This window comes from Artemia franciscana, chromosome 19 (assembly GCF_032884065.1).
Source record: "Artemia franciscana chromosome 19, ASM3288406v1, whole genome shotgun sequence".
Lineage (NCBI taxonomy): Eukaryota > Metazoa > Arthropoda > Branchiopoda > Anostraca > Artemiidae > Artemia > Artemia franciscana.
The window spans coordinates 15,453,346-15,471,991 of NC_088881.1; the positions used below are offsets into that span (position 1 = coordinate 15,453,346).

Sequence of the window (18,646 nt, forward strand, 5' to 3'; positions counted from 1 at the left end):
TAATGAAATTGAATAAAAAGTAACAAGTTTTGGAATATTTTTGGTACCAACTATACGGTTTGAAAAATATCGTTAAGGTTTTGTAGTAATTGTTAAGCATAACCTTGTGTTTGAACGTGGCTTTGTTTCGTTTGAATGAGTTATTTTGTTTGTATTGAGTATGATATGTGTTTGAGTATGTCATTGTGTTTGTATATTGAGAACGTACTTAAGCACATATTAGTGTATTAAATCAAACTGGATCATGCAACCAATGTTTAATATTTGAATGTCTAAAGTAATGTTTTTGTCATTCCTGTCATTATTTCTAACTTTTATAGAATATTCTATTAGCGTGAAGGCTATGAATCTACCAAGTTCTTTGTTAAATTTATGAATTTTGGCATCCGAACAATCCGAAGTATATTAACCTACTATCACTACTTCTAACAAATCGCTGCAGCACCAAGCCGCCTGAGCTCAACACCTTACGCAAATTCTCTGGAAAACATCTAGCAAATCTTCCTCCGTTTTTCGGAGCGCCCATGTTTCAGAAACATATTTGACCACTGTATTCCCTGTAGCTTCCAATATTCTAATCTTGACTCGCAGGCTTATCTTCCTAGTCTTCCAAACTTTTTTCAGTTGTAAAAATTACCCTGGGCCTTGGCTATTTTACCTTAAATATCTTCATTGTACCCACAGTCTTTACTAATAATGCTACCGAGGCAAGTGAAGCTATCCACTTGATCGACCTTTTGTTACCCAACGTCACCTTTTCATCTTCAGTTATTCCTAGCCCTAGCAACTTAGTCTTCTTAACATTAATTTTCAAACCTATTCCAACACCCTGAATTCGTAAAACCACTAAAAGTTCATTCATTTTGCTCACACTTTCATCTAGGAGGCTTAAATCATCAGCATAATCTAAGTCCAGGAAATTTTTTCTTCTCCATTCGATTCCGTGTTCTTCCATCGCCTCTCCTGTGCTCCTTAAGTCCATCAAAATGGTCCATATAAATGGGGTAGAACACAGCCCTGCTTAACTCTTGATCTAATACGAAACCAGCTACTAACCTTATTTCCTACCTTAACGGCAGCAGTGTTATTCTCAAACATAGTGCTAATCACTTTAATGTATTTGTCTGGTATATCATTGAAGGATAAGATCCTCGCTGAAGCTCTTCTATCAACTGAATCGAACGCTTGCTCACAATCTATTAAACCGCGGACTAAACGTGTTTGATGACTGAGATACTTCTCAATTATGAACCTATTAGTGAAAATTTTGTTGAAACATTTTTTACCCTTCCTAAAACCGCACTGTTCTTATCTTAAAACATGGTTTACAGCATCTCTAAGTCTTAAAAACCTCATCATACTAAGTAATTTACTACCTACAGATACCAGGCTAATGCCTCCGTAAATTACCACGCTCGCTCTTTATCACCTTTCTGATACGGGGGTTTAATTAGGCTCTCCCTAAAATCGCCCGGCACTTCCCCTTTTTCAAAGGGGGTTAGATGTTTTTTTTTAAATGAATGTGAAGCTTTTTAACTATGAATGTGAAGCTTTTTAACTATGAGTCGTGTTACGATGGAGATAAAATCTATCTTCTTTCGTAATCCATCTTCTTTTTCTTCTCGAAATCGAAGCGAAACGGTTTCCATTCATTTCCTTTTTTGCTAACAGATCTTTCGACCAGAAAAATTCATATTTTTCGGTTGACAAAATCTATTGTCACATTATGTTGAGTGACTAGTAGCCACGAAGTTATATTTCTTTGGGAATGTTTTCCTTTCTTTCTTTTTATTTCTATACGGATTTGATGGTTGATTTCTATATTTCCTATAGACCGGCAAAGAAGACTGGACGATGAGTTTAAGGATTCCCGGAAAAGAAAAGGAAAGAGGGATGTTCCTTTTTCGGTAAGTTTGTTCGTATGGAAAATTGTACAATTCTAAGCCTAGAAGACCTAACTGAAGAAACACCTTTTTTCTAAGGATACGCTTTGTGATGCCAGCTACTTCTCTCGCTTATTAATGATTGGCTATCTCAAACACTTTGTCGCATTAAGATGTACACTTATAACTTCACAGGCTTTGAATTTTTCTGAATTTTTATCTTTATATAGGGTATATTCCTAGTCTTCAGTATCATTAATGATATTTAATTATTTGTTGTTATATCCGTTCCAAGACAACAGGTATCACAAATCAAAAGCAATTTGTCTTATTATAAATCCAGAACGTAGTCCAGTGTAAACCTTTTTATGTATTATAAACGTTTTACGGAATAAAATTGTTGTTATCTGCCATTTTAGGCTGAAGTTAGTAACCAATAGTTAATTTTCATTATTTATAATCGAGTTCTGGAACGCACTCAGTAGCATCCTTTTCCCCTAGCATCATCTTCTAATAACTATGCAAAAACCCTGACTGAACCTTTGGAAAAGACTGAATATACCAAAAGGGAAGTTTATTGATCGAGTGACAGTCCTTTTTTACCGGTCATTTTACAGGTTATTTCTCGGTCATCAATTTTGGTCATTTTACCGGTAAATATGTTCTTGTTGTTGTTTTTTTTTTCAAGGATTACTGTCGTTTCATTCGTGGATATTTCTATGTTGTGTTAGGTAGGTTCACGTAAATGGGAACTGACAATTATTGCCTGAACATCTAAGGTAATGCGCTCTATAGCGCCTCCTATAGGTGATGGCAAATCTTCTGTGTTCAAGCAAGTCGAAACAGCACTTTACACAGAAGGTCCACTGCAGCAGGTATATGCGTCACTTGGTTCTTATTAAATTTTAATAGATAATAACCACGTTAGGGAGACTCAAATCCTACCAATAGTAGATTTTAACATATGTAGTCAAATTAGATTAAAAAAAAAAAAACTCATGTGTAATAAGAGTGACATATATGCTGAAGATGAATAGAAATTATTCCGTATGAAGGGGCGATCTTCCTCGCAAACCGTCGTTGCTAAATCATGCCACCGTTTTAAAATATGAAATTTTTTTTAGCAGAAAAAGGGTTTTATTAAGAGAAATAAAACACGTTCGCTACAAAACCCGAAGTGTTTGCATGTGGCTAAAAGCAAATTGATTGAAAGAGAAGGGAATGTTTAAAAATATGGTGCCAAATATAATTAATTTTCATATTTTAATAAATTGCTGGTATGCTAACCAAGGAAGCTGTGCCAACAGTCAGAAGCTGCGCAGCTACCCTAATCCAGTAAATTGCTTCATGAAAAATATATTTCATAACCGAGTTGTTTAGTCTTTTTAAGACGAGAAAGAAATCCAAGACTGGGATTCATAAGAGGCTCTTAGTAAATTTTCGCTAACCAAGGAAGCTGTGCCAACATTCAGAAGCTGCGCAGCTACTCTAATCCAGCAAATTGCTTCATGAAAAATATATTTCATAACCGAGTTGTTTAGTCTTTTTAAGACGAGAAAGAAATCCAAGACTGGGATTCATAAGAGGCTCTTAGTAAATTTTCGTTCATAATATATGACATTTTCGGTCCAATTTGGGGGGGATGGGGGCAAATAGATGTATAATAACCAAATTGGATGTTGATTTTCACACAACTTCAATTTGTCAAAAATCAAAAATAGAATCAAGAAGTCATACTTCGTCAAAAATGTTCAAGAAATAACCGAATTCTAGTTAATCTTATTAACCGAGAATAAAATATACAGAATCAGAATAAATAATTCCTATAAACCAAATTCTAAACCGAACTCTAATTAACCGAATGATGTAGAATAAAATTGCGAATTAAGATATTTCTAACATCATGTTAGATCGAAGCCGTATAGGCATAATATGTCTATACACCTTCGATCTATATCTTATTATGTCTACATAATGAACAGTGGCATTAATGGGCGGAAGGTCTAGGCCCTCTAGATGTTTTACCCCTTCCCTAGATTGAAAAAAAAACTTTTGAAGAAATATATTTTTTCCAAGGGTCTTTTCATTGAGAAATGGGTCTTTTTGGTATTTTCATTGGAAACTTCGAAGAAGAAAAAAACGACGAATTTGCTCCCTTAGATATTGAAAAATACATTTGCCCCTCCCCCCTAAATTTTCGTCAATTGAGCCACTGATAACGAATCATAAGATATTTTCGAAAGACCCCTTTCAAGAGATAAAAAAAACGTTAAAGTGTGTAAATATCACATGCTTGGGTTTTTCAAGCATACGATCAAGGTGTTCGTAAAAGTGGATTTAGGGCCCATGCCTACCGAGAATTTGTTTGGATTTCCCTCAATTTCACAAATTTTCATATAATTCACCCGTCTTTTCATCATTTTATTTGGAATTGCATCCCCCTTGGAATCCTCTCTGGCCTAACCAGACTGTTTTGCACGTGTTTGATTAAACGCCTTATGAAGTATCTTCTATCCCTGTTCCCCTCTAAAGTTTAAGCTATATGGACCCTAAGTAGTCATAGCTGGAGATATGGTGATCCCTTCAGCCCCTCCTTTACGAAATGTCTGATGATTTTCCACTACTAATATTCAGAGAAAAGTACATCTTTGAGAATGCCTACAACTTCTAACAGACGTGGATTCATTTTTAAGCTTAATAACAGATTCCCCGCCCACTCACAGTAAAAGTGCCTGACCCCCCCTCAACAAATTTTGGTGTGGATATCAAATATCCCCCTGCGAATTTGTTTCTGGATTTTGAAATCCGTTTTTATTTCATTGTTAAAAGGGTCTCTCGTTAAAAAGGAGCTCAAAACTAATCTCTTTATTCTCAGTTACCCAAAGAACATGGTTCTGCATACAAGACAAAAGCCTGGGAAATTTTTAACAACACATAGTGATTGACATACCTAATTTAAAAAAACAATAGTATTGCATAATTAGAAGAAAGGAAGACGTATCAGATTTTCTATCGCCTTTCAACACGTTTCGGTCTTAGACTTCTTTTTTTCTTTTCTTTTTGATTTATTACGCTGGAACCCTGTATCCTGTCGTGTGTAACTTCCTAGATGTTGGGAAGTGCTGATCACGCGAGGAAACGTCTTCCGACTTGAAAGGGCTTGCAAGTCTTGGGTGTTACTATTTGTTAGGAAGCGCCGCGCTTTCAACTTTTTGGAAGATTTAGACGAGGGCCTTTTTCAGTGTTGTTAATAGGAAATACTTTCCGCAAACCTAGAAACTTATATTTCCTGAAATGAATAGGCTATGTTGGGCAATTAAGAGCAATTTCCCCTGCCCTGGAGCACAGTGTCCATTGATCATGACATATATAAAGCGTCTCATGGCTTAGTTAGAATCTGAGAAACTCATTTCTTCACTTGTAAACAAATTAACTAAAATCTACCGTCTGTACTGGCCTAATTATGTTTAATAAGTTGCCTTCTATTAGTTGCACGAATTTATGAAGAACTCCATTTAAATCATGAGAAGACCACGAAAAAAGAAGATATCTACCACCCCTAGTTAATAATGTAATGATAAGTGGTGGAATACTTTCTCTTCCAGGCTAGACAAGGTGAATTGGGCCCTTCTGATTTTGCGCACGACGACATAATAATTGAGTACCAGGTTCCCATAGTGTAAACCCACAAAATAGTAGCTTTCTGTGTAAATTTGTTATATAATTGCAAGGAATTGAATGTCAATAGGTCTTTGGTTATCGGATGTTTCTATAACCCGGTTCTAAATGGAAACCAATTTCTATAAAGTGCTTAAACCCTGAGGATACCAATCAGAATCTCGTTAAGAAAATTGTAAAGGAAGTTATTCAAGACTGAATTGAAGAAATTCGATATGAATCAAAGAGTTCTACATAACAATCAAAGTTTGATTGCTTGTAGATTTCCGGTCAATTTGGAGGATTTTGTTTGGAAGTAGGCTCGCGTGGCCCCCTGTATTCTTCGTTTATATTTATCTAGAGGGGTCCTTTTGTGGTTTCTAATATCCGTCAAAGTTTAGTCTCTGTTTCGTTGCAATTGAGGATTTTAACTTTCTTCTGCACTATAGATCTTATTTCTGAAAAATTTATGTTTTTGTTGTCTGTGTTTTGCTTATACTTGGGGGAGAAGTGCGGTAATTTCCCTTATGCAGACTGTTTTCTAAAGTGTAAATGATTGTTGTTTTGTACAATCTTAGCTGCTCATCGATTCTATTAACTTCCTCAAAAATAAGTGGAGGAAAATGACAAAGAGTTACACATTGGTACTTCTTACTATATTATAACTATGAAGGGGGTATCCAGGGTTTTTGTTCGGGCGAAGGGGTATGTTTGTACAGTTTTAAGGCTCAGACAAAATTTCAGGAAGGGGGTCAAACCTGGTAATCTCCCCTCCTGGATACGATAAACAGTATCTTCTTTTTTTTTAAATGGTGTAATATTCCTTTTTTGAGAGTATTTGGCTATCAACATACTGAGCAAATAACGGATCAAGTTCTATGAATAAAATCTATAAGGATTTTAAAAATGGAGTTGATCGATTGAGCCAAGTCCCTATGTTTTTTTCTTCTGACTTTAAATTTTTTATAGTTAAATTAACGAAACGTTCTCTAGGTTTTTCTAGAAGACAATTTTGGAAAGTTTGCATTGGAAAATCTCTAGTTGAAACTTCTTCAATAAAATTGCCAAAATGTTGAGATTTAGTGGGAAGGGGCTTCCCCGGTCACCCTGCATGCACATGAATTAGGCTATAATTTTTTTATTTTGCCCCATTTTTTAGACGAATTGGAAGTTTCCCTGAGTATCTGAAATAGACAGGTTTTTTCTTAACTTTTTCGCTTTCCTTTTCTTCTTAAATTCTTTTCTTCTAGGTTTTTCCGGAAGAAAAGAGGTTAAAGACGGAACCAGATTTGAAAATCAAAGACGAAAATGGTGTGGTTCAATCAGGCACTAATACACCATTTTCTTCGGCTCCTCCGAGTCCCGTTCAAAGCGAGGTAAGACTTTTAACCGTGTTTTCACTATTGCTTCTTTATTTACACTTATTCTCCTTTATGCTCTTTGATTAGTATTTATTATATTTTGTTAGTTTAAAATGGAAAACATGTTTATAATTAAAACAAGATTATTTGGTCAATACCCACCCACTAGCTGAACTTCTTGTCTCACCTTTAATATGCTGTACATGTAGCATGTACAATATCTTATTTTACTCAAAGAAAAACAAATTAAGCCGCCAACCGTACCGAGCAAATCACTCGCAAGTGGCCATTGCGTCGCTTGGACTGTGAATGCTTGGCACAAAGGCCAGAACTACCATTGCGCGTTCTGTGACCACCTGTTCTTCGGAAGTCATAAGATAATCTCTTGTGTTTTTTTTTATAGTTTGTCTGTTTTTTGTGTATTTTTCAAATCCCCACCCTCCTTAGAAGAAATGTTTCTGTGTACGTGCCTGATGGGTGCCCATAGAAACGTGTATCTTCCCTTCCTCCCCCTCATCCAGCGGATGCGTGCGTATATTTTGGTTTAAAATGCAGTAAATGGTTTTAATCCTAAATTTTGGGACTCACTATCATGCATTCCCAGCTTTTTGTTGAAAACTGTCGTAAGATCACTCAAGCAACACAATATTTTACGTTTGACAAAGAAAAACTGCATTCTCTGAACTGAAGGGATTATTGTCATTATAATTACTGGTTCTAATAGAGTTGTTTCTGTTTGATTATTTCCTATAGAGGAGCTAACTTGGTGGTACTTTCGTTAAGATTTTTCTAAAGAGGTGAAATAATGAAATAATTGGTTTTGGCTACTGCTGAGAATGAAATCTATTTTTATGGCACTTGGTATTTACCAAGTGCCATACGCTTAATTCGAAAAAAAAATTAGAAAAAATGAGGTATTTTCAACTTACGAACGGGTAATCGGATCTTAATTGATGTTTAGAAGGATATCGTGTCTTAGAGGTCTTATTCTATATCACGACCAGATCCGATGACATACCGGATCCGGGGGAGGGGGACCTAATTCGGAAAAATTGGAAAAAATGTGGTATTTTTAACCTACGAATGGGTGATTGGATCCTGATGAAATTTGATATTTGGAAGGACCTCGTGTCTCAGAGCTCTTATTTTGAATCCTGACCAAATCCGATGACATTGGGGGAGTTGGAGAAGAAAACCGGAAATTTGACATCGGGGGAGTTGGGAGGGGGAAACCTAAAACTTGGACAACACTTTGAGTGGAGAGATCGTGACGATACTTGGTGGGAAGAGTAAGCACAAGTCCTACATACGTGATTGACAGAACCAGACCGGATTGGCTCTCTTTGGGGGAGTTGGAGGGGGGGGGGGGGGTAATTCGGAAAAATTAGAAGAAATGAGGTATTCTTAACTTACGAACTAATGATCGGATCTTAATGAAATTTGATATTTAGAAGGACCTCGTAACTCAGACCTCTTAAGTCTCGACCAGATCCAGTGTCATTGGGGGGAGTTGGGGGGGGAACCAGAAATCTTGGAAAATGCTTAGAGTGGAGAGATCGGGATGAAACTTGGCAGAAAGTCCGAGATACGTAATTGACATAACCAGACTGGATCTGCTCTCTTTGGGGGAGCGGGGGGGGCCTAATTCGGTAATCTGGAAAATATAGAAAAAAGTAGGTATTTTTAACTTACGAACGGATTATGGGATTCTAACAAAATTTGTTTTTTTAGAAAGACTTCGTGTCTCAGAGCTCTTGTTTTAAATCCTGACCGGATCCAGTGACATTGGGGAGAGCTGGTGGAGGAAACCGGAGGAAATCTTGGAAAATGCTTAGAGTGGAGAGATCGTGATGATACTTGGTGGGAAGAATAAGCACAAGTCCTAGATACGTAATTGACATAACCAGACCAGATTGGCTATCTTTGGGGGAGTTGGGGTGGGAGGTTTAATTTGGAAAAATTCGAAAATTGAGGTATTTTTAACTTACAAACGGTTGATCAGATCTTAATGAAATTTGACATTTAGAAGAACCTCATGTCTCAAAGCTCTTATTTTAAATCCTGACCGGATTGGGTGACATTGGGGGGAGTTGGAGGGAGAATTGGGAATCTTGGAAAACGCTTAGATTGGAGAGATCGTAATGAAACTTGGTGGGAAGAAGCTCTTGGCTCTTCTGGCCTCGTCACAAGTGCCATATGAGCTCTTGGTTCTTGTTTGTTTTGGTGTGTGAACTTTTTGCGTTTTGATTCGTGCACCGTTAGCTGTTGTACGGGAATAACACCAATATCCAGCATCAATATACTTTGCTAGAAAGTAAACAATTTCTTTTGTTTTTTATATGAGGACTGTGAATTCCTTTCTTGTCGTCTTTGACTGTATTAATTCCGATTTTATATATAAAAAAACCTAGCTGTTTCATACATTTCCATAAATTGAAAGAATTTCCGGTGCTAGATGTATAATTTCTCCTGCGCTTTTGCATTTAGGCTTTTGACCAATTTAATGTATTGATTTTAAGTTTATTTTTAAATTGAGTAGGGGGTGGGAGGGAGAGGAGCAAGAAGTTTTTTTTCCGAGGAAGTGTAGTAATAGTTGTTTTGTGTTTTTGAGGTCGTACCACGTCCGCTAATTTGTGTTGGGACCTATTGTGAATGTAATGTAGTAATGTTTATTTCTGACGTTGGTAGTATATGGAGATTTAATTGTTATAATAAGCAATCAACATTGTCTAATCTACGGAGGAATATTGTTAATTGCTTGCGCAGTATTGTTAATTGCTAAAACGTTTGTAGAAATCTTTTTTCTTACCTTTTTTCTGATTACTAGCTATGAAACTGAACCTAGGAGCTAGCTTTTTTTTTTTCTTTTTTTTTTCTTTTTTTTTTGCATTGCACCCAGTATGAGCAGTAATTGTAAGACCATGTTTTTTCTGAGGGTTGTAGGAAATTATGAAATAGCTCATTTTCACTAGCTTTTGACTTAACCATTTTTGAAAACCATTATTGACAATTAGCCGGAAGTGGGTCAAAAATAAGTGGCTAATATAATCTTTGATTAAGTTTAAGCAAACATAGGAATCTATTGAAACAACCCAGCATTTCATTGTAGACGTCAGTCCCAAGCCCAGTTAACATGCGTGTTGACGATGAAAACGAAACGTCTGAAGCGTTATTGTCTCAACCTCAGTCACCGTCCTTGAAGTCTCCTAGTATTACGAAGACATTGAGCTCAAGTAAGTCAAAGTTTTAATAAAGAATGTAGCACTCTATTGTTGTTTCTTTAGCTGGACCGCAGCAAATTAATTCCTTTGCTCTGAAAATGACTAGGCAAAATTTCATCTCTTTTTTTTATCTGTGCTTTGTTTTATTTATTCTTTTAGAATTTTAGGAGTGAACACTTTTTTTTCTTTCTCAAACAGTTCAATAGATGGGAGTCAAACTCATTTTGGTCTGGGGTCTTAGTTTCCTGCCCTAGAATTTTTCAGCCGATAGGACATCGAAAGTTAGTTCATACGTGTATGACTTTGTAGTGAAAGTTCCGTAGCTAAGCTAAGCTCTTGGATGATAAAAGGACATTTGGGGTGGGTGGGAGGTGGGCTTATCCCCCTTTTATCATCACGTTTGGAAATCAACACTCCCAGGTCAAAAGCTATAAGATGATTTAGGTTAAAATAAAGTGCAATGTGCCCAACTTTTCTATTAAAAACGTGTGTGTGAAAACTGGGCGATTCTCATGCTTTAGTGTCCTTGCCTTCGAGACTACATGGGTCTTGTCATCGCTGTGATTTATTTATTGGACACTTCGAATATTCTGAACAAAATTGCTGTCTCGTAATTTTGCCCCGATGGAGTGTATGGGTGCTGGTGGTCTGGGGTGTCACAGGTCTATTATGTACCTCCTTTCACACATTTGTAATTCCGGTTTAGCAAAGTTGTTTCGTTTTTTTCTTTTGTTTGCCCAATTTTCTGGAGAATCTAGGTGTTTTTTGTGCTTTTTTTTGTTTTTTTCTTTTTTCTTTTTTCTTTTTTTTGCATTGGTTTACCTTTGCCCAATGTCTTACCAGAAGAAGTTTCAAGCCGAACGGGAAAAATTCTTGAGTCCATTTTTGGAGGACCCCTGTCCTCAAACTAAAATTGTTTCGTATATTTGGATTTCCTAGACTATGGGACTTAAGGACGGAAGTTAACAAATAAATCTGAGACAACAGTTTTTCGGCCTATATTCATGTCTTCTAGTACCCTCTTCGACAAATGTATGAGTTCTGTTCTGATTTTATGGTTTATCTTGAGTAAAATTATCGTCATCAAATTTTGAAACTATGCACACTATGGAGTGTCCAGTGGAAAAAAAAGGAAATGGAAGAGATTTGCTTGCCCTCTGGTCAGTTTTGGCATTCAAAAAGGGCCCAAGAAATTTCAACTTTAGATCGAATGAATCTTCTTCCGAACTTCTGCGACCACCCCTTCCATACTAAGTGGCTGGGGAAAAAAAAACAACGCATGATACACATCACTCTTTACAAAGTCAGTCCTATAGTGATGACTCTGATGCAAAGATTCCTGTTAAAACTTAGTATATTTAATATTTAGTTTGGACACTGATACGAAAATAATGACAAATAAAGAAGAAGGGAAAGGCCTATTCTTAATAATAACTACATTAAAAAAGAAGAATCTATCACTCCTTCATCTTACCGCTGCACCCTCTCAGCAGTGCCCTAAAAAATTATTGTATGGAGCAAAAGTGACGGATGCACACAGATCCGGTTCTTAGGGGGAGGAGAATTATGGTATTTCTTCTTGACGAGAATGGAGGAGTTGGACACTAAAAATGAATTTACGGCCCATAACTCCTAAATCTTTCTGGAGCGGAGGGGAGGGGGGTCCTTCGGCTGTGTATGTTTGGGAGAAAATTTTTGCTCTGTTTTTAACTATAGAGCAAGTTCAGTTAAAAAATAGTTGTAGTTATTATAGGGTAAGAGAGAGAATGGATTTAAAATATGTTCCGTTGGGGATTGTGAGATTGCGAATCCTTGAGTCTAAAATCACTGGTCTGAACCTTGTTTTACACATATTGGTGCATGTATGTACTAATAGGATATTGCAGAAAGAAGGAAAATAAAGGGAAAAGATTTTAACCTATTTTATAAACAGTTTAAGATGAAAGTCGGGATATTTGATTAGCTGAAAGTCGAGAGATTAAAGAAGATAGTATGTTCGAATTGTTCGAGAAGAATTTATTAGACTGTAGAGGAAGAATGTGCTTGAAGTAGCTTTTCCTGAAGCTCTGTGGCTTCAAACAAGTATTTACAATATAATCCGTGTTTTGTTTATCCTTTATTTGAATTTTGGTAATCTGAGGGTGATGACTTAGTGACTATCTAAAACCAAAACACCGTATGGGGATAGATACAGTTTTTGGCTACATCTGCCCTGTCGTGTTGATTAGTGATGTCTGAAAAATTGTAGGATATTCCACATTCTATTGATTTAAATTGCTATATTAATATATCTATTACCCATGAAAAGACCAACTTGCTAGAAGAGTACCATACAAATAAATAGGAGACAAATTGTTTTTTTTTGTTTTTTTTTTTACTAATTATAAGGTAGACTTCAATTGCTCAAAGAAAATTAGAAATAGATTAAATCGGCTAAGTGATGGAAAGGACCAACCGAATTGGACATTTCTTGTTGAAATTACCAAGCTTTTGCGAAAATAAACGTTCTGGTCTTTTTGTACTAGTCTATTATTTAAACAAGCAACTTTAAGCTTCAATTACTGAGTTCTTTACTGCACGTGTTTCGATTTTGGCTGGCTGTAGTGTCCATTTTGTAGATAAATCCCTTTATAAATGACCTTTGTTGGTTTAATGCACCAACTGCATGTTTGACCAACTGCAGTTTCTTTGCCTACTAATGATACTTCATTAAGTGCAATTTGTAAAGATTAAAGCCCAGCTTTCATTTCGTCTCAACTCTATTGCATTCGTCTCGCCTGGCTGGTCCACCGTTATCCAACTACTGTCTGACTTCTGACGATCATATCACCTCCTGCTGGTTGCAACGTTGTGTCTTTAGCCAAATCTCCCCTTTGTTGCTAGTATGGACCATCCGTCAGAATTATGTCAAAATTTCTGAGACCCGTAACTGACTGGATCTTGTGGGGAATCTGTGGATCATAATTATTTGTAGGCTTGTGGCTTAATTTCTTTTTAAATCCAAGAGTTTAAGCTTGTTGTGTAGGGTCTTTTTTTTCAATTCCCGGATTGGAAAATTAATTGTAAAATTTTAAGCTTTGATTTATGCTGGATTTGTGTCTTTTGTTAAGTCCAGAAGGTATTAATATTCTTTTTACTATTGGATGAATGGCAGGGTAATTGAAGAGGGCTTTTTTGGGGGGAGGGTTAAGAATGGTAGCTTTATAAATTTTTTCATCAGTAGTTCAGTTGGTTTAAAAGCAGGTCTGGTTTTAGTTTTGCATTCAAATGGAATTGCAACTCAAATGGAGTAGTAGCATATTTTTAAAATGTGTATCTTTGAATTTATTTACACTGTATTAATGAATTTCAGCAGCCCCTACTTACAAGGGGGGCTGAAGTAAATGATAATCATTAGGAAAAATTCCCTTGTTAAGAAGGTCTATCAGATCTATTATAGATATACAGTTGTGTTCGCCGAATGTTGACGGTGGATCCTGATAAAAATCATTTGAATAATTTAAAAAAAAATTAAGAAGACTCCTTGTAGCCTGTTAAATCTCTTCAAGTTAGCACAAGCTGATTTTCTTATTTTATTTTAGGTAATTTGGAGTTTGACGTATCGCCCTTGTTACCCGGTCTATCCCATAGATCACGACCATTCCAATTCCGAGGTGTTGGCCGTCGCGGAAGGCCTTGTGCAAGGACTAGTCGTGGGTTATCTAGAGGAAGTTTGACTGGTATTGCGAGCACCCCAAATCCTGGTGATTCTGACGATGAAAGTAAGGTTCTTTTTTCTGTGTGTTTGTGTTATTTGTGTTCTGATCAGGATTGTGAAGGACAGCCTTGCTAGACAAGTGCTAAAAAATAACTTATTTGTTTCTAAAATTGCTTAGAATTTTGTCAGTATTTCTGATAGGTTTTGAGTACCCTTCCTCTAGACCCGAATTAAGACTTTTCGGGTCTTTATGGTAGCCCCCTTGGCTACAAAAACTGCCGAACCTCTTTAATATAAAGCCACAGACTAACTTTACAACTCCATCTTGAAGGTTTTACCCCAACCCGAGGTCCAAACCTAGTCTGGTGGATCAGATCAGAATTGCTAGACAATGGGCCTTAAATAAGGGATCTCCTTTATCGTGAGTAAAACGGCTTAAGTAGAGTTGTTTTGGATCAAAGAGTGGAAGCGGAATTCGATTTATCCATATTCTAACTCCTTAAGCTTGGGTATCCTCAAGCTCCCAAACTCCAAACTAGGTCGATCAGCTCCTTCTGAAAAAGAATACGTATAAAAGTTTGATGCTATCATATTAATACAAGAATCAACAAGCTACTGTCCGTCAGCCGCGTGTCTTCACAAAGACCTAATGTCACAAAAGGCTCGTCACAAAGTTTATTTTTTATGGCAAGATTAACGTTTAGTCATTTTTGCAATTACCAAAATGCGCCGTATTAGTGTATCGTATCCATCTAAACACTACTTAGCTCGTCTGAGAAAATACTATTAGTGCAGCTGATTTAAACGCCTTCCTTTCCTCGTTACCCAGTCCTGGTCCTTCAAAGTAATATGAAAACCCTGTAAAAGTCCTCCCTGAAAAAGTGTAATACCTAATATATCGGCCCTTTTTTCTTTATTTTTGAGATATATTTTGATTGTAGTAGTTTCACTGTTTTGCGTCATTTCACCGAGTGAATTCTTCAATATGTCTTCCTTTCCCATCCTTATGATTGGTCAACAACTTGTACTTAAACGCAAGGATGGTATCTTACAGGCCTTTGAGTTCTTTTTTTTTTTTTTTTTTTTTTTTTTTTTTTTTTTTTTTTTTTTTTTTTTTTTTTTTTGTATAAACTAATATCATTGAAACTCTTCCTTCGTTTAAAGTTTAGATAAATGTATTTTCGGAAGTATAAAACACTTTGTTTCTGGTATGTCAAGCAAGCAGCAGCATATCCTGGAGGGGGCTAATCATGGATAGGTGCATATCATGGAGGGGGCAACTCATTTAGAGAATGTTGAACCGCAATATTATTTGGAATTTGTAAAATGAATTTGTGTTTGGAATTATATAATGAAACTATGTTATTTTAGGGGTGGGGAAAAATCAGAGGTCTCTCCTAGGTACGTGTCTTTATGTTCATTGATTGGTGTTAAATATGATAATGTCGACGTATTTTCAGGCCGCCCAATTTTTTTGTTAAAAATCGTCCATTTAATTGCAGGTCCAAGAACTTATCGGCAGGAACCAAGCAAGAGAGGACCCGGTCGGCCTAGGACTCGACAGCCTACACCTGCTAATCATGTGCCTCGGGCGAGGGGACGACCTAAGGGCAGCTCACTCAGGGGTCCCGTGGGTCTAGTTTTAACACCTTCAAGATGTGAAAGTTTTAGTCCTTCCGTTTTACCATTGCATGCATCAAGATTATCCGATGATGAAAATGAAGGAATGTAACATATTTCTACTTAATTGTATTAATAAAAATCTGTAGTTTTATTACCGCCTTTTTTATTAGGGATTTGTGTTCACGCTCGCTTATATTAGTGTCAATATACTGACAACTAATTTGATGATATTCGAGTAGCATACCTCTTATCAGAGAGCTCCTTTGCTGCAATTGCTCTGAGGTACTGGTTCGAAGACTCTTAAGGGGTTGATTAAAGGAGTTCCCATTTAAGCTTATTTGTTGGTTTCTTTTGAATTACCACATCCAAGTTTAGTTGTAAAATACTTAGTTTTGGGGTATTTAGAGACTCAACAAAGAATTAAAAATTAATTATATCTAATGATGATTTGTTTAAGATGCCATGGCTTGATTACGGATGGTTCGTAATTTGAAAGTTAGTTTGAATAGTATACTCTGTTTTAAATTTGTCACGATTTGCGCATAAAAAGAGAAATTACTTGCATATTCAGAGTTTTTTTTTATCTAGAATGCCTCGTGGGAATCCGCTGATCTCTATATACTGAACTATTAGTTTTCACACTTTTTTGATTTCATTCTCTTCGTAGAATTAAACATATGTAACCCTGGCCTGGCATCACCTGTGATACTTCAAAAAGCGTTAATTTATATTTTTTTTGAAAAGCCAAATTTATCTTCTACCCTTTCTGACAAAGTAAGTTCTATCGATTGCTTCATTCCTTTTAATCCAACGTCGTTTTGTACCCTTTTCTCTGTTTCTTATTGTACTGTGCCATTGTACATTTTGTCCTCGACAGATTCTTATATTTATTATTATTAATGGATTGTTATTATAACATTACTTTTTGGTTTCTTACACTTAGAGAAGCTCCTTTTTTTTAAGAAATTGATCTGATTTATCTTCTTCTTTCGTTCATAGAATTAGTGGGATGGTACTGATATCACTAATAATAAAAGCAAACGCAAAACACATTTTTGAGCTTTTGGGCTTTGTGGAAAATATAATCGTGCCCAAAACCAAAGGTTACATCCGGTGTTTAAAATTTGTGGTGGATAGCAAGAAGGCCTGAACCTGTTGACCCTAAGAAATCCAAAATTTTGGCGAATTTCCTGGCACTTCTTATTCATATTTTCAAAAAAAAAATTGCCACTACCCACCCACCCTCCCTTCCCCCGCCTAAAATTAACCCAAAATCCTGCGTATGTGCCTGCAAAGCGTCACCTAAATCAGTGGAAGGATAGATAAATAAGCCGCTTGTGGGGTCTTTGACCGCCCTCGCTTAGCTCCAGGAAGATTGTAAGCGAATTGGGCCTTTAACTGTCTTGTTTAGATCATGTTGTATACCGCAAAATCATTTCATTAGGAATTTCACGAAATTTTCTTGGTTGTCCCTGTGGAGGTAACCTAGTAAAGAACGAACCACGACCCATAGTAACCAAAAAGTTTAAAAGTGTTAAAAACAAAACTGTCCAATGAGAAAAAGATATCATTCGTTGCTGATTTAGTAATGGTAACCATCATTTTGACTAGTCTTAATAGTAAAATGTTATTTCGAAAATAAATTTATGGAAATTTGGAAGAATAGCTGAAATCCCTAAAAAATGGCATTGGATCGAAATGAAAAGCATATAATTGAAATCGCCATTGCCGAAAACCTTATTCAGGAGACTTGGAACTTCCCACCTTGAACAACAAGGAAAATAACTTTTTTGCATGTGTAGCTCTGATGTGTCCTTTTTTTACACAAGCTAAGGAACAGCCCTTATTCGTCGAGGCGAAGGCTCGGGTCTTATCCTCGTGAATAGAGCACATCATAAATCACAAATGGATTGCGTCTTTTTAATGAGAATTTTTCCTTTCTATTTTATTTTCATAAGTAAAATACGGGGGCAAATCTGTAGTTTTGGAAAGATGTACCAGTCCCCTTGCCTACTTACGTGCCTCCATCAACATATCCTTTGCAATATTATTTGATGTTGTATATTTTTTTTGCAAAGTATGATTAGTGGACCTGCTCAATCGTGTTGATCCCTCTTCAGATTGACACGCTGATAGTGGCTTCTCAAACGCCGCTGTTTCTTCAAGACCAATCCCAGGGGATTTCTCTATTCGATGGAAAATTGTCCTTAAATTTTTACTATGATTAACTACGCATGCCGGCACTTATTACCCTTTTCAGTAAAGGATTATAGTTGACACTTGGAAGTCCAATCCACTCCTTGTCAGGTAGCTGGGATATCTTTATTTACCGGCGAGGCTGGCCCATCTTGGTTACTTATAAAACCCCTGAGAAATTCATCATTGGATTAGAGTTGTCAGTTTGTTCAAGGCGCTTAAGCATCCCTGTTTTGTTAGTGTTGTTTCCCACCCACCGCATGGTTGAGGAATGTATTAATTTCATGTCACTCACTTCGATTAGGTTAAGATAGGTGGTGGAAATGGTAGCAGATTAAGGTTGCTATTTTTGTACTAAATTGCCATGTTATGGACCTATATGTATCATACCGCCTTCTTGGCGGAGTGGTGATTCAATGGCGCATATTACAGAGGATCAGTGGCAGTTATCTTGATTAGCCCCCCCCCCCGTCTCCAAGAAAATTTTCAGGCCAAATTTTGACAAGTTTTTCGTTTATTAACAAAATTGTTTTCAATTTTTCCATCAATAAATAATTTTGTTCATTATTTTAATTCGATTATTTTAATTATTGTTATTTAATTATCATTATTGAATTATTTTTATTTTCAAATTTATTTTTGTTTTATTAATTATGTTCATTTATTAATTGCGCCCTCTACTTTACTTTAATAAAATAGAATTCCAAAATGATCTTTAACCTATAGATTATTTATTTGGTATTTTGTGCCCCTTAAATTTCTGAGCTTTTGCCAATCTGGCACCCCCCCCCCTAAATCTGTCACCGTCTGCAAAGGATGAGGTGGCTGACTTTGGTTACGGTGAATCTAGGATATCGGAAGGGTTCTAGCGAGTATATTTGTTGTTTTGTTTTTTTCTCTCTCTCTTTTTGTTTATTACTCGACAGGTTCATATAAGTGTAAGCAAATACTGTACACAGTTAGACTGCTCCCAAACGAGATGGATCCAAATTTTAATATAATTATAAG

The 18,646-nt window shown here is 36.3% G+C and overlaps 1 protein-coding gene across 4 annotated transcripts in view; it reads left to right on the forward strand.

Moving 5' to 3' along the window:
* The window catches only part of LOC136039331 (chromatin-remodeling ATPase INO80-like), a 138,516-nt gene extending 122,923 nt beyond the window's left edge, over positions 1–15,593 (forward strand). For all 4 annotated transcript variants that reach the window (XM_065722956.1, XM_065722954.1, XM_065722953.1 and 1 more), the window contains exons 23-27: positions 1,834–1,907; positions 6,791–6,916; positions 10,011–10,134; positions 13,704–13,883; positions 15,322–15,593. In XM_065722956.1, the coding sequence (XP_065579028.1) occupies positions 1,834–1,907; positions 6,791–6,916; positions 10,011–10,134; positions 13,704–13,883; positions 15,322–15,551 (734 nt within the window). In that variant the 3' untranslated portion in view covers positions 15,552–15,593. The remainder of the gene's footprint in view (positions 1–1,833; positions 1,908–6,790; positions 6,917–10,010; positions 10,135–13,703; positions 13,884–15,321) is intronic.
* The last annotated feature ends 3,053 nt before the right edge of the window (positions 15,594–18,646 follow it).